General features: G+C 38.6%; 1 protein-coding gene across 4 annotated transcripts in view; it reads right to left on the bottom strand.

Moving 5' to 3' along the window:
- Positions 1-235: 235 nt before the first annotated feature.
- Positions 236-16950, bottom strand: part of inpp4b (inositol polyphosphate-4-phosphatase type II B) — a 93258-nt gene continuing 76543 nt past the window's right edge. For all 4 annotated transcript variants that reach the window (XM_076091378.1, XM_076091379.1, XM_076091382.1 and 1 more), the window contains 8 exons: positions 15621-15793; positions 15027-15150; positions 14227-14353; positions 11924-12064; positions 11451-11548; positions 10895-11007; positions 9875-10029; positions 236-1420 (listed from right to left, as the gene is read on the bottom strand). In XM_076091378.1, coding sequence (XP_075947493.1) covers positions 1288-1420; positions 9875-10029; positions 10895-11007; positions 11451-11548; positions 11924-12064; positions 14227-14353; positions 15027-15150; positions 15621-15793 — 1064 coding nt within the window. In that variant the 3' untranslated portion in view covers positions 236-1287. The remainder of the gene's footprint in view (positions 1421-9874; positions 10030-10894; positions 11008-11450; positions 11549-11923; positions 12065-14226; positions 14354-15026; positions 15151-15620; positions 15794-16950) is intronic.

A 16950-nucleotide genomic window follows, 5' to 3' on the forward strand; every position in this document is an offset into this window, starting at 1 on the left:
GATATAATCCTCTCATCTATTTGAGTGGATTACTTGAATGTATCTTGCAAGTTGGGAATGTTTTTAATGCACATGGTTGCACAACACATGATTTAAATTATGACTTGTGTAGACTGCACTTATGACTTGTAGCAGTTTACTTCCATTAAACGCACTTATATAAATGAATGATATTAAATGTAAACAGTATGTAAAACATCACACAGTCATACAATCACACATACAATCACACATATCCACTTTAATCCCTTTTATTTCATTTTATTACAATAAACAATTGTAAATGTCCAATGTTTAACACAACAAACATGCATTACAGTCCAAGGTATTAACCCTTAAAGTATAAAATCATTTTAGAATACAAAAATAAATAATTGAATTTGATATATCGCATTCAGAAACGCTGGTCCAATATCCTCATTATGGCCTGTACCTTGAGATATGAAAAATATTATGGAAAAAGCTCAATAAGATGAGTTAGGAAACAGGACTTAACATATGCTTTAAAATACTGGTATGTTACTTATTACAAATTAATGGAAAATACATCTGCATCAGTCCAAAACAATACAGGCAATGTTTGGACCTGAATATGTGATCACATCAAAAAGTAGATAACAATTGCTCAAGAACTGCAGAAATCTTGTACTTTCATCATATAAAACTCAGAACATCCAAACATTGAATGAGGCTATAAACAGTTTGTTTCCAAGTAATTGGAGAGAGCAGTATTTCTACCACAAAAGCATGTAAGTTCATTCTTCAACAAACTATTGCCTCGATTCAAAAGGTCCCCCAAGTAGCATATTAAAAAAAAGAGAAAAACTTTTAACTTAAGCTCACTGTCAGTGAATGGATCTCCTCCGAAATAGCTCAGAAAAGATAATAAGTGGACCTTTGAGCTAATACTATGTTGTCACACACACACTTATCATTTCAGCAAAAGGGGAATAATTCATGCACACAAATGCTGGTTGAACTGCTTAAAGTCTAAAGAAAGATCATTAACACTCTGTACATCCACACAAAGATTATCTACAAACTGTGGTTTGCCCACACCGCTGCACCGCTCGTCACTGCTTAGGCCATGAAAAATAAAACAAGGCAATAACGGAAAGTGCATTCATTTTACAAATAACGTGTCTGACAAATCCAGCTTGGAAATCGATGAGCACATCCAGCAAAATGTAAAATACAGCCATATTTTTTTTGGGTTACAAACAAAACATTTTAACCAGCTTTCATATTTAAAACTGGGGTAACACACAATGACTGTGGCTTAGGTCCTCAAGAGTCAACTTTACCGTAGGTCCCCTCCGGTGGTCGGTAGCACTTGGGAAAGGCCATCAGCTGCAACATGTTGAAGGCATATTTCCTGCATCTAATATTCTTTTGAACGTTCTCAATCCGACATCCTTCTCTGGTGATCAAAAAAAAAAAAGAAGGAAAAAAGGGAATGAGAGAAAGAAAAGAAAGGAAAACAAAAAAGTAAACATGAATGAGTTTTTAAATTAGGTTTCTAATGATAGACACAAAATATGATTTAATTTAGTCCCGAAACAAGATGACATCCCAAAATACTAATTTGTGTTCTCATTGAATTAAGTATTTGTTTGTTGAAAAACTAAAAAACTAGAAAATTCCGCAGGAAATTTTGACAGTGTGGCTGCTACTGCCCGAAGACGTCGCAATATATATACACGCCGATATTGCCGGTAGTAACTAAGCATGTATTTTCAAGGTACACCACATGCTCTGTGTGTTTCACTGTGAGAGACATGTAGAGAATACAATGGTTGTATTGTCTTGTTTAATTACCATTGCAACAGGAAATGAATCAATGAATGACTGAAAGAATGTTTTTAAAAATGTATTATCAATGTATCATGCATAACTACACCCAACCCACTTACAAGTAACCACTTGGGCTTACAAGTAACCACAAATTCATACAAGGCAGGACCAGAGTGCAGTGTACACATTTTAATAGAAAAAAAACCACAACATTTGCAAGCTTTTTGGCCAAAAATGGTGTATAAAGAGTAAAAATGATGGGACCTTGAGCAATTTGTTTGGAAAAATCACAGAATATTTTCCTGCTCTGCTCCACTCTGACAGTTATGTCCTCACTCTAGCGCTGAACATTCCGTGCAATACACACCCATTATAAAATCTGAAATCCCATTCACTTCCCATTTGCTTCGTTTTTCGGGATTTTCGGGGAAACCGCTGGGCGAATCTCTCTAGAAAATAGATAGCACACAATTCCCGATCAGGCCGCACGTTTTGATGTATTTTTTGCGCAGGTGTTAGCAACGCTGTGTGAGGAGAAGCGCGCCAAACTTTCTGGATAAACATTATTAAGCCTGATTGATTATATACAGTGAGCTTTGGCACAGGCAGTTTTACTACAAAGCCACACTGAATGAATACATGCATGACACATTTGATTGGTAACAACTGATAACACTATTTCATAGCTGTCTAGCTGGTGTAGTGTAAACAAGGCACATAACACTTGGGTCATAAGTGTCACTGTTTAACATTCAACAAATCAGAATCCTGAATTACCAGGGGCCATGGTGTAATATATTTAACTGTTTGCAGTCTTTGTATGACTCCTTTGTTTTCAGCCCGTCAATGTCAGGGGTAAAGACTGACTTTTCCTCTAAACCCATTTTCACTAAGAATTCGCTCTTCCTTCACTTGAACAACGACAGATCCGCTAATTAGCCAAAATGAACAGGGAGGAGGATTATGTGAGAGAAAGAGCATCAGATCATTTTATATTAAAAAATGTTCTCCTTTAGAGTTAAAAATTGTTCACATGAATCCTAAAAACCAGTGGTGGGGCGTGCAATTTATACCTGGGCCTTCAGTGCTGTCCTACTACAGTTGAACCACCTCCTAATAACCTCATTATGACTATTTGTTTCGTGTAAAAATGAGGCTCAACACCTACAAATACACTAACTGCAGAGTGCAGATACATGAATACGCGCATGACGGGACGCTGCGTCATTAACGGACAATGCATATAGTCAAAATCAATTTGCAAAATGGCGGAGCTAAAACACGCATTCCTCCACACACTAAAGAGCACGAGCCATTCAAATATTATTCACATCAGAGGGAACAATATTAACCACACCATAGACAAATTAACACAGTAGTAACGCTCCTATCACTCCTTCCAGGAAATACACGACACCTTAGTTCTTGTTACTGACGGATTTATTCGTCTGTCAACACCGAGAGGGAAAATGAGTCCACTTGAAAACACATGAATCTTCAAAGATGATGACTTAAACACTTAAACTTAAAATTAACTTTAACACCTTGACTTTAACACTTTGCGCAGAGTACATAGACTTCTGCCGCTTCACGTGTCTTCTTGCTGCTGTGCACCGACTAAATGTGTCCCCAGTGCAACATTGGACGTAACAATAGTTCATATCACATATAAAACCAAACAAAAATCCATATTCATAAAAACAAGTTGTACAAATAATAATATATAAACAAGCATATTAAAGCTACTGCAGATTTAAAAACAAAAGCAGTTCACTTACCAACGCTTCTGTTGTTGAAGAAAAACATCATATAACTATACTGAAAACAGGTTTTAGAACAGATATCTCAACACAGTTCAACAACAGATAGTTCTTAGAAGTATGGAAACCAGCTTTCCTAGAAGGATAGATGATGGTGTCAGGAATTTTGGCCGAGTACCAGAAACACTTCCCATCTAAAGAGCCGAATATCCTGCCAAGATGTTCTGTTACTGTGTCCCCGATGAAGATGAAACATATGACCAAATTACATATTATATAAGATGCTGGGTTTGTGGTTCAATCGACGCATTTGATTGGTGGAAAGTGACCTGAGGGGGGTGAATTTAGACTATAAGTGTAAGCTGTAAAAAGTAATACATTGGACTTGTTGGATGTTGCCGTGTGCTCATTTCCCGCTGGTTGCTACTCCAAGAACTGCGTCTCTTCTCTTCATTTCAGCCACAACCTAATGGTAGTGTTTCTGACACAACACTGTTCACTATTTAAAGACAAAGTCCATCCTCCTTTCTTTGTTAATAAAGAGTTCAATGACACGGTTGTTCAGTAACGTTACATCCGTGCGTTTTAGTTCCAGTAAGAAGTCCTTCTCGATTCATCGACGCCAGTGATGACAGTCGAGCCTCCCCAGTTGTATTTCTTGAATACGTTTTAATGCGTTTGAGGGCTGAAAATGTCCGCTCGACAGAGGCAGCAGATATTGGGATTGTCACCACCTAACATGTCACGCTAGCCCACTGACCAATCACGTATGGCTAGGCCAGCTAGCAGGCTCTGGCATGTTAAAGAATACGTCCAATATGTCAAACTAAAAATCTGATTGGTTGAAAACTATGACACTCAACAATATCGTCCCCATTCACTTAAACTGCAAAGGGATTCACTTGTAATTCTGAAGGCCTCCGGGCAGATTTTTTTAACCTAGAGACAACATAGGGGCGAAATCTGATTGGATAATAGCTCTACTTAAAACAAGCTGCACTGGAAGCAACGCTGCAGGCTGGAAGCAGAGCAGCTAAGGAAGACAGTTGTGCAATGAGAAAATAAGCTAATGGGGGAAAAAAATTATAATACATGTAGTGTTTTTATGAAAAATTATTAAATTATAAAATAGCTATAACTTATTGATTCTGTCTAGGCCAGCAGAGAAGGCTTTGCTGGCCCACCACTGCTAAACACTACCTTCAAGTGCAGTAACACTGTATTCACTCATGTCTTCCAATGATTCAGTGATATATCAAAAATGATGTTTCTGTTTAAAAGCACAATTTGGTGTTGGGCAAGACAGTTAGATTTCCAGACAAATGACAAACAAGCTGCCCTCCAGGATTCCGACAACTGTAAGGGAGTCACCCTTAAGTTAATTAAGGAAGTGAAGCTGCCTCTGGGTACACTTCATTTCCTCATGAGGTGCAATAGCTAACATTTGCTTTCCCACACTGCATAAATTGCTGCAATAAAGTTTTGTGATAGTTTTGATATGAGCACTTTTAAAGGTGTTTATCGTCAACAGTGTGGGGAATCCAGTGTGCTGGAGCCAAAACAATGAAAGCTACTGTCCTAATACTTAAATCTACTTGTGTTTTCTCAAGCTGCAGTGCGTTGAGCTCTCTCTGACACTGTGTGTGGAAATCAGCCACGAGCTACACTCACACAGATACACGGAGCACACCATGATGGTAAAAAAACAAAAAAGTAGTTTTTTTTTCAAAAACTATTAAACACACATCAATGAGCCCCATTGTTGCAATGGGTGACATGATCTTTCATTATGATGAACATAGGAACTGTAGTATATTTTGGACCAATCCCTCATACATCGTCCTGCCGCTGTAAATACCTGTTCTCACCAGTAAACCAAATGAGTATTATTCCGCAGCTTAAAGCAAAAAAAACGAGAGTGCCCAGCTGTTTCACGAAAACAACAGCCTTTTTACTTTTTTTTTTTGTATAAGTAGTATTAATGGGCTTGGGGCTGGTTAACACAGTCAGGGACGGGAAGTCAGAAAGCTTTGAACATTGTTCAGCTCTTGGAAAAATATTGACAAATGCCAGGCATATCCACCTTAAAATGAAGATGTCTGCGAGTCAATATAAATGTAATGTATATCGATCTCCAGTTAGCGTGAGCCTAGCTTTAACATTAGTCTAAATAAAGTTTGTTCTTGTCAGATATTAAGGACTGACTTAAAGCTTGTCAGAAAAGATTCCTTGCAAATCAAGAAAGAGTAAACATTTAATTGCCGGCTATTTTACTTGATACCATCTGATTGAAATTGATTTTCCCCAATCCTTCGAAGCTAATCAGGGGTTAACACCTCACAGCTTGATGTTGATATGAAATCACTCGCGCTTATTAACTTTCTTCGAGAAAGTCTGTCAGATCCCACTACCACCCCTCAAAAGAGAATAACCAGCAAACACAGACAAAGGAGTGAGTAGAGATGGCATTGTCAGCAATTTATTGATATTTTGCAAGCAGAAAAACAAGACTTAAAATGAGCCACACAACCAGTAAGTGCGAGCTAACGAGCAGCAGGGCAATGGGGTAAAAGTGTCGTGACGCTGGTTTGTTCTCTGTCATGGAGCCAGCCTCAGGGTCCTCCCACTGCCCAATGTCTCCCTGGGTCAGCCGACTGCAGGGGCGCCCATCAGAGTGAAACAGAACGAACAGATCAAAAACCGGTGGTGTTAGTGCAGTCTAGATGCTGTCTAAGTGGGACTTCTAGCACAGATTGATCACTTGCGAGATCATACTAGGCTGGTACCAGAAGACCCACTTAGACACAGAGCCATTAGTACAGACTTTGACACAAAGAGCCACAGACAAGCAGGCATTGATGAACGGAGCAGAAATGTGAGAAACAGACTCACGAAGAGCTGCATGTTAAGCTGCATAATGAAATGACTTGCTTGGCAGAGGATGGACAGAGGAGGCATGCAGTTTTATGCACATTTTATAGTGACAGTTTTATGCAGAATCAATGTGTTTTCATTACATCTGATCCAGCTGATTTGCATTTACTTAAGTCTAGAGCAGAAGACTCATTGTTTACGGACGCGGAGTAACAGGTAATGTGACACTTCGATGTCCTTTTGGATAGAATTTCACTTGATTCACACTTTGTTTATGAGAGACTTAACTCACTGTCACTTTGGGCAGAACAGAAAACATAATTATTAAAGAGTAAAACTGCTCCCTTTTGAGATAATAAACAACTTTTGACAAGCGCAGAATGTCCATGTTAGACATTCATTAATTCGTATGATCTTTAGCGTGTGGATAATGAAACTAGGAAAAGACAGACAACCACATGCCTGAACAGCGTAATACCATCCAAACAGCCAAATACCTTAATGCTACAAGTATCAACCAGTAGGTTGTGTGAAGTACACACTTCCTGACATCAAAGTTCTTATCATGTACAGTAAAACACGTCTGTCCAAACTTCATGGATGGGTGAACGACCGGTCCAGCTTGTCTTATCAGCAGCATTAGCCTTCCCTATTCTTATTCAAAACAAAACATCAAACCAAAATCAATAAACAGACAAATATGAGAAGAAATCTCAGCTTCCTTTGACTACAACAAGCACAGTTGACTCATATACCTGCTAACGTTGCAGTTTCCACCCTGTGAAAATGAAAGCAAATTAGCATATTTATATTGTCACGTTTGTGCAGTTGTTTCAACTCACTGTCTTTCCTGTGCAGAATAAGCATCAGGTTGCGGAGAAAGCAGATGTATCACTTACTAAAGTGATGATGTTAGATCGCAGTTGCATTGTCAACCAGATAGATGTGACCCAACAAACTCAAACGACGGTGCCTTTAATCATGGTAAATACACTGATGTTAGTGCTGTTTTAACCACTTGACCGTACAGATAGATCTAGTTATGTTTTATTAATTTAAAAACATTAAGCTTATATCCAAACTAATTCCATTAAAACACAGCTAATCTTTTGGTTTGCAGCAAACAAAAAATGTGTCAGCGAAAAGTACTACTAGAAATATAACGCAGCTCATATTTGCCACTTAAGAATCTTTTACACGTATAAAGATTTTCTTTTGCTCCTTTGAGCTTACAATTAACTTCCTCCATTATCCGCCCCCACCTCCCCCTCACTTCAACTCTAAATTAATGTTAAATTCCACTTCTTTTAAAAACGAATCAATTTAATAAGTACAGTGGTTTAACAAAGTAGAACTTTTGAGAAGTCAAAGAGTATCACTTCATTGTGCCTGGAGGATATCACTGCAGATTACTGGAGTGCACTTTCACAGCTAAAACGCAGCTTCCTTTTATCTTTTTAGACTAGATCTTCATCACTGACCTACCACCATCATGCATTTATAAAAAATTCCATTGAGAAAACCTAAAGCACGTATTTTTAGTAAGTTTAAAGTATCACTGTCGGTGCTGCATTCAAACACTGAGCTACTGTTTGAATACAGCACCTGTAGTAAGACGGTGATCTACTGCTGTTTCACTCCAGAGCTCTGTGGCACGTGTTCAAATTCTTTAGACATCACAAAGGGATAATAATAGTCCGCTACACATACATTTAGAGGAACGCTTTTGTGTAACAAGATCCTTATTATAATCTACTTAACATTATTAGATGTGCCCAGGGCTGGTAATTGCCAGGATCTATTTATTTTCAAGGTTGAATCAATTTACAATATTCTACAAATTGGTTATGCATTCTACTGTATATGAGGAGATCTGATGAACTCGTCACAAGGTTGAGTAGTTTGTAATAATTCTAAATAGCAAACTTACTGCAAAGATTTCTATTAAAGCATTCATTTTTGTATATTTCAACTACACTTGACCAAGACTGTATTGTTAGTTATGTATCAACCATTTGGTTGGGTGAAGACTTATTTATTGAGTGTGTTGACTGTAACAATGTTTCTAGTCCGTAAACCCTTCCACACCCACCACCCTAGAGATATAATATTGTTACGGTTTGTTAAGTTGCTTACTGTGCCTATTGTACAACTTGATGTTTTACATCACACCAGCAAATGTTCATCTCATCGGTTCAATGTATTCATTTCATTAACTTGTTAACTTACTTCATAAAAACAGGTTATTATGTACGTATGATTTAGGATGAGCTTATTCAAACTGGCAATCCTTAAGATTTCCATCCTGACTGACTTTGAATTTCCACATGAGTGAAAACACTTGTGCTTAGAGTTTAAAACAGTCTGGAGTCAGTTTGTTGCTAAGTGAGCATTACATTTTGAGAATAGTGAGCATAGTTCCATTTTGTGTGTGTATACAATGGAGAGAAAGCAGCATTTGTTTCGGGAATGTCACCACAGACCTCCAGTTACTGCAAATGACTAGATATTGAAATACTTTCATCAGTGGGCCACAGGCACTTCACCGACGGCCTTAAAAAATGTCTAAAGTTAGAACTTATCGGATTTAGACAGATGCAGATGTTTACCCTGCCGGCACATACAAACATTAAAGGCAACAGTGTCCCTGCAGCACTGATGGGAACATGCATGGTTGCCTTTGAATGTGTGAGGGAAGGCGGTGATGGTGGAGGGAACACATGATGTATACAGTGGCACATCAAACGGTGATAAGATGGGAGGCGACGGTGGAGACAAAATGTCTTTCATGTGTGCGATGATGGCGTCAGCTTTGACTCACGTAACATTTGTTGTGGGTGCAGGTTATTTCTTTAACCAGACTTTTGTAATCACATGTCTTTTCAAGGATTAAAGAATGCAACTGCTAAATCTTCGGCGTTACTGGCTAAAAGGTCAGATCACGCACAGTTCTATCACTTGCCTCTTGTAGTATCTAGCCATGCTGTTAGTTTCAGTTTTGCGAGCTGAGATTTTGAGATATCTACACTGAAAACTCTGCTGACAACCCAATGCAGTTCAAGTGAATGGTATTTAATTTGTGCTCTTTGAAGCACTTAAAATTCACCAATTTGAAAACCCAAGATTGTGTCTTTCCAGAAACAACAACCTTGTTAATCCATAGATCTCATTGACAATCGCTTTCATAGGAACTATGAAGAGTTAACAAGCTGCTACTGAAGTTGTTACATGTTTTTCTTAGCTTTCAGCATTGGGGGTGGTGACGGAAATCTCGGAGACACATCTCTGAGATTTTATCTGACCAAATAAAACCAAAACTATCTGCACGGCTACATATTACTGAGTCAAAATAGATGGTTGACTTTTTAAATGCAGCATGTTTGGGATTGGTTGGAATAATAACTTGCACCCATAATAGTTTATAGTATCTTCTATTGCTGTCTTACCTCCGCATACAGTCCAGAGCACGGATGAAGAAATCCTTGCTGAGCTGGTGTTCGTCACGTAGGAGGGCACACTGCTCTAATGTGACAGACATGGATGTCCGGTCTTTGGCACTTTTACAGCTGGTAAACCTGATGCCATTTAACCTTCGGCAGATCTGGAGGGAAGTGGAAAGAAAAACACACCTAATGTTTACATGCATCACTAAAAGCAAATTGTTCCTTCTTTGTCAGTAATAGTGACTCAAATTGAAAATCTTTGCCTTGTTTTACATCTGCATTTGACCCTGACTTTAAATCTAATTACCTCAAACGATTGTGGTCTTATTTGCTGAAACACATGTGTGTTGTTTTTTTGTTACTTTACTATACAATATTTTTTTTCTTTATGTACATATTAGAACCTTGAGAAGATAGCTAATCTCATTGTCTTGTCTAATAAATAGAAAAAAAACTCTAAAATATAGCTTAAAAAAAGAAATGTCTCAACAACCTTTAGATGGATTGCCACAAAACTTTGTAGAGACATTCGTGATCCACAGAAGATAGACTTTAATAACTTGGGTGATCTTCTAACTCAGCAGAACTTTGTGTTTTGCGCTTATTAGAAAATATTAGCATGATAACACATTCAATTAAGAAAATGAACATGGTAAACACATTTCCACCCGAACATCAGCACAGAGCCGCTAGCATGGCTGTAGATTCTTACATCTAGCATCTTCTGTGAATCACAAGCACTGTAAGAACATGTTAAACAATTCATTATCAGATGATGAATACCAGGTAAAAGGTCAGTGTCTATAAAGTATCCTCTTCCAAAGTCAATCCATCATACTCAGGCAGTTACTTTTTGTTTGGCTGTCATTAGCACATGAAATATCAATATGTCAAAAACGTAATACTACGCTACGTAGTGTTTACAGATCACAGTTACCAAGATAGGAAGTTTATTTAATGGCGTTCAGAGAACAGAGTCTTCCTCGACAATAACGTAAAGTCGCAATAAAAAAAACTGCTCACCGTTCCAGCAATCCATAGTATCTCCACATTCTTTCTCTTCTTTGTAACTACATTCTGGCCCAGGGTTTCAAGTAATTCTTTGATGTCAGTCTGTGTCTGAAAACATGGTAGACCTGTTCATACAAAGTACAAAACACATTCTAAGTGAGTGGCTGTGTTTCTTGCTTTGTTCTGGTGAAAATACTCAAAAAAAGTTTGAGTACAGGCTGCCACTCAGAGCTGAATGCAGGTTCTGATGGATTGATGTGTGTTAGTAGACAAAAGGGAAACAAATCACTCAACACATTTTGTTGAAGAAAATTACATTCCTAGGCTTTCTAACTGATAAAGTGACACTGTATAAATTGTCCTGGTGTGGTAAACTCCTTAAGATACTCAATGCATACTAAAACAGTTTCAAACAATTATTTGCCAATACTGCTTTCCTCACATCTTTGTAACTGCACATGAGAGTCACTTTGCTGCAGCAGTGGAACACCAGTTCTAGTATTTCTCAAAGATTTCAGAGATAGACATTTTATTTTGGTAAAAATAAATGAAACATTTGTGCACTTACATGCTAGTGGCACCTTCTCACTTAATGATTTGTAATATGCCTCTAACATCTCGAAGTTCCTCTGGTTTATTCTTTCCTGTAGAGAGATATCTCCGAACCTAAGAGGATGAAGAGAATAAGGACGGTTATGGTCCAGCATCACCAAGACGCTCGAGAAAATGTGCCGAGCGGTGTTCAGTTGAGAAAAAAAAAAGGTTATAAAACATGAAAAAAGTTGCTTTTTCAAAAAGAGAATACCTAAACATTTTCAACCAGTTAACATAAGTAAATGCAACATAGTTACATTTTAAACAATTATTTGAGTGAGTATGCCATTAAAGGTTCGAATGTCTCCAGCACAGAAGTATTTTTGAATTTCATTTCTGGAATAGATGCACATTAGTTTATGACCACACTGGCCTTGTTTAACATGTTCACACAAAGAGCGCTTGTAAGTAAGTTCAACAGAATGTGGTGAACAACGACTGCAGTACCTCTCTGCTATTGTTTGCTGTTCGTTGATGCCCACGTTAAACAGCACCGGGAATACTCGTAGAGGCTTGCCCTCCTTGATCTCCTCTGGCAAGGTCTGGAAAACCAGTCTTGGTAATGGCACTTCGACAGTGAAGTGGTCTCTGAATGCAGGGAAAGAAGAAGAAAAAAGAAATTCAACACATTTTGCAATTCTGTAGAACCTGAGGAGTTTGGGAAGTTGTGCAATTTGACACTTAAGACAGGCCTGTGCAAGCTATACAAAGAAAGACAGATTGCGTGTATATGCATGAGAGAAAGAGTGTGATTTTGTGAGACAGATTGCCTTACAGATTGACTTGGAGTGGGGTGGGGCAAGAGGATCATCTTATCACACTTGGCATCATGCGCACAGTTACTACCTCAAATCAACTGGCTTGATGTTATACAGCCATCACAGTGAGCCAGCATGCACAATTTCCAAGGGTTTCCAAGGTTCAAAAGTCTGAGCTACATCCTTATTGCCGGCTGTATAGAAGAGCTGTCCTGCTTGGTGTTTTTTAACACTCCATTTTTCCACTTTACAGGTCACTTGGGGCTTTCTTTGGCCCAAACAGCTCATACCGTAATGCACTTTTGCAGCCTTGCTATCATTTTTGTGCACAAACAAACACAAACACACTCACTACAGGAATTTGCCCCTGAAGAGCCAGATAACTATCATAAACATACAATAATTATGGTCAGGCATTGATTACAAATCAAGTAGATGTATGCCCAGTGGTCTGGAGTTTGATTCACAGGCTGCACATGGGAATAAAATGGCACAAAATCTGAGCAGACAACCACTTTTGATCCTGAAAGATTAGTCAATACTTTCAGTGCTTTTACAGTAACTACTGATAGGAACTGTTCAATACTAATTTTATCTTTTATCTCAGTACACCGAATATGACACACACACACATATATATGTATGTATATATATATATATATATATATATATATAAAATAACCTGGTGTTGTGAAAACACTCGATTTCTTACTATGTGACAGTCAAAGAGGAACTGGCTGCAACTCCTATAACTCCGTCCAGTTGTAATTAGCTAATGATCGACAGAAACCTTTGTACAGTTTGAGTATACAGTCAGTGATTGTGCAGAGAATTTTATAGTCTGTGACTATGATGTTGTTAATCAGGCAATATGGGAACAATGTTCTAACACACCACACATAGTGAGTACCATCTGAGTACTTGAGAACCAGCATGTTATAGTTACTAAAAAGGTCTTACACACTTATTGATAGATGCGTCAGATTAAAAACTTTGATAGAGAAAAAAAACATAAAAAGTTTGCACACTAAACTCACTTTCTTAAAAACGTTCCAGATCATATGATCATATGCTGGATTTCCACCGTAAGAAAGATTAAGGAAATTACACAATATTAGCGTAGTTGGGTTTTGTTTTCTAAGAAAAAAAAAAAATGATTGGACCTGTAAAATAACTCTCAAAACTAAAATATGTTAATTTAATGAATTGCTTGATTTAAATGCTTGTCAAGAGACTTACAAATAAAGCTCTAGCGTAAGTTCAGACAGGACAGTGTATTTACTATACATCTGCCATCACTCCTCGTGCAAGCACACTCATTATTTCCTTGCTGTTATTGTTTGGGGCTGTCAATCATGGTATCAGCTGTCTAGATCAGCTGGTGTCTCTATCCAATAGCACAACGACACAATTACATCGTTAGCCTATCATCTTGCAGCTGTCTCTCTTAAATACGATTGTCTCTCTGCCTTCAGTACATTCATGCTGCTGTTGCGCAACCCTCCACCTCCCCATCTCCGCAGATTCATCAGCGTCATCAACTCATCATTCTATCAACCTCATCAGCCACCATCACCACCAGTGTCTGGACTCCACGGGGGGGGTTTATCTTGTTGCCGCTCAGTAGAATCACAACTCGATCACAAATCTCCTCGTCAAGTTCAAGCGCCAAAGAATTTCTGTCACTCATTAATCACCATCACCTTTTATGTTACTTCCTGTGTACCCCTAGGCACACCATATAGGCCGTAACATGCATCATCTGTCATAATAAATGTTGACTACTAATCATTCACTTGTCTCTCCTTATTGAACTGACAGTTGTCTGTACTTGTTCCTTATAATGTAGCTAATAATGTATAATGTCACTACTAGCATAGTAGCGCAGTTCTATGCTAGTACTAAAACAGGTTGCAGTACTCAAGAGGCTAATTGAACATGTTAGATTCAGGCAAAGAAAAGCAAGCAGAGAAGGAGATGATGATGTCTCACCGTCGGCCACACACTAAAGGCTGGAGGTCACTGAGGTTGTCTGTCTTGGCCTCTGTAATCTGGAACAGGACTCTCTGCAGGTCTGAGATTCCAACCTCCATGTCCTCCAGCATCCCGATCTCCTCACCTTAATCAGTTCAACAAAACAATATTAGTAGTGAATTAATCCTTGCTTGTCAAATGTCTTTTTAGTTCTTCAAAATTAGGTGAGTTCGGCTCAAATTTTAAAATGTCAGAGGGTTAAAACTGGATGATGAATATAATTCAGAAACTGCACACATTTTATACTGCAGAGACGTTGTTTTCATCGTAATAAAAGGTTAAAGCATTAGCTGTCTTCCAGCTGTTAATTCTGCTGACCAGTCCATTGCACTTCCTTGAGAGCTGCAAACTAACATGAATGAGAACTTTGATCACGGACCTGCAAATAACTAGAATAGATCTACTCATATCTACAGGGAACTCTCTTCAAATCAGTCTCTAATCTCTGTTTGATCTGTTAAGAATCCATTCATGACACTCTCGTCAACCTTCACCTGGAACATGTTGATTAAAACACAACAATATAAAGGTGCAAGTAATAAAAAACTGCAGTGACTCATCATCTTGTTACATAATTTGTTACAGCTTCACATTTACTCATCACATTGCTCAGGCTCGCCCAAAACAAACTAAACCAAACCAAACCAAACCACTCTTTTAGGTGTTTCCTTTCTAGAAAGCAAATGAAAGTGAACAACTGTGTTCAGTGGAGGTTTTGAGGTTGCCATTTCAGATTTTATCTTTGAAAATGTACTCACTGTAGGTGCTGAGCAGACTCTCAAACTGGGCCACCAGGCCAACCAGGTGGAGCTGCCTCAGGAAGCCTTGGTCCTGCATTCCTGCATACAGCCTCATAACAAAACCACAGGCTAGGGCTGCCAGCTGCCACACACACACGCACGCACACACACACACACACACACACACACACACACACACACACACACACACACACACACACACACACACACACACACACACACACACACACACACACACACACACACACACACACACACACTTTTAGGCCATATATCCTGGAAGTTGCCCTCGCCACAAACTGCATACATGTAAAATGGGAATCCAACAATGTGCAGGGTCTGAAATACAGCTGCAATACAAAGGTCACACCGAGATAATACTGCAAAACATCCCTAGTAAAACAAAGTAAAACTTTGTGATTGTACAGATTGTGTATCAAGGTTTTAAATTGCACTGCTTACTTCAACAAACTTTCTTTGTTTGCCCTCTTCAGGGCAAACAAAGAAAGTGAAATCTGTACAATCTGTACAATCACAAAGTTTTGTTTTACTGGGGATGTTTTGCAGTATTATCTCGGTGTGGCTACCTACTGCCTGACTGAAGACCACATCTCGCCTCTGTTGGAGGAGGAAGCCCTGTGGAATGCTGCAGGCTGCCTCCTGCAGGAGCACAAATGTCATGGCTCTCTTTGCCTTCTCCACCACCTCCATCACACACTCCTTTAACCTGGTCACCAGAGGACACAGCTGCTCCCTCCAGTCACCTGCAGAGAAAAATTGGATAAAAAATTGGATAAAAAGGTGTAGACAGAGATATGACACTAGTGACGTGGCTGTATTAGAGTACGTCTTAACACTTGTGTTCTCTGCCAGAAACAACACACAGCTTACCTGTAAAGTGAAACCGGTTTACGTTTGCTTGAAAGAGGGGAAGGAATTACCGGAAAGACAAACACAAAACAAAAACAAAAAACTTCAAGCTGTTTAAAGAGGAACCAGAGGAACCACATACAAAAACATTGCACATACAACTTTAGATGAAAATTAAATAAAACTGGTATACACAGTATACTCATGCAATTATTTATTGTATTGTTAGGCACAGCGAACAAAGGCAAATGATTGGCTAATGCATGATATCACTATTGTATCTTTGAATCAGTGAATGTCTTTTACTGCTAAGTGCTGTTGTGTCCTTAAGGGAAACACTTTGGGCCCAACAAGCTGTATGGGTGTCTCCAAGTACACCTGCTAATTTGGTAGATGTACGTGTAGCAGTGTAAAGTGTAAAGGGCGGGTTGAAATATAATTAAAGGAAGGTGTGGTGATAATTATAAATATAAATACACATCATTGATGTCATAGCTCTGAAACAGCTGTGCCAATCAGTGAAGTATGATATCAACAACAGCTCTATGCTCCTCCAGGAAACTATATTGTTGACTGGATAGTGGCACAATGTGAACACACAGCACCACAAATCTGCAGCCAAAGGCAGATGGTGTGAAGTTTTTAACAGTTAATTAGTACGCTGACGAAAGAAAGAAATCATTAAAAAAGAAAAGAAAAATAGTTTGTTGAAGCCATTTATATGATCGCATTATTCAACGCTATTTCAGTCCTAATTCTGCACTACATTACGTCCTAAATGATTACATCGTATTGTAATTGATATGACGTACCTACATTTCAAGAATAAAACATAGAACACTTTGTCATGTCTCCCACATAAACACGCAAAAAAAAAAAAAATAGTTATAACCAACCACAGCTTCCTCTACTGTCACGCATTCACTTTCTTGGTGTGCCTGTGAAGGGGGGGCAGGGACCGGTGACAGTCGTTAACAGTCACAACAATTTTAAATTAGAAATGAGGTCAGCTATTGGTTGCATTTGAAGCAGGGAGATTTACATCCAATCA

The sequence above is a fragment of the Anarhichas minor genome, unplaced genomic scaffold (assembly GCF_050575085.1).
Source record: "Anarhichas minor isolate MPS153535 unplaced genomic scaffold, ASM5057508v1 ptg000014l, whole genome shotgun sequence".
In the NCBI taxonomy this organism is placed as follows: Eukaryota; Metazoa; Chordata; class Actinopteri; order Perciformes; family Anarhichadidae; genus Anarhichas; species Anarhichas minor.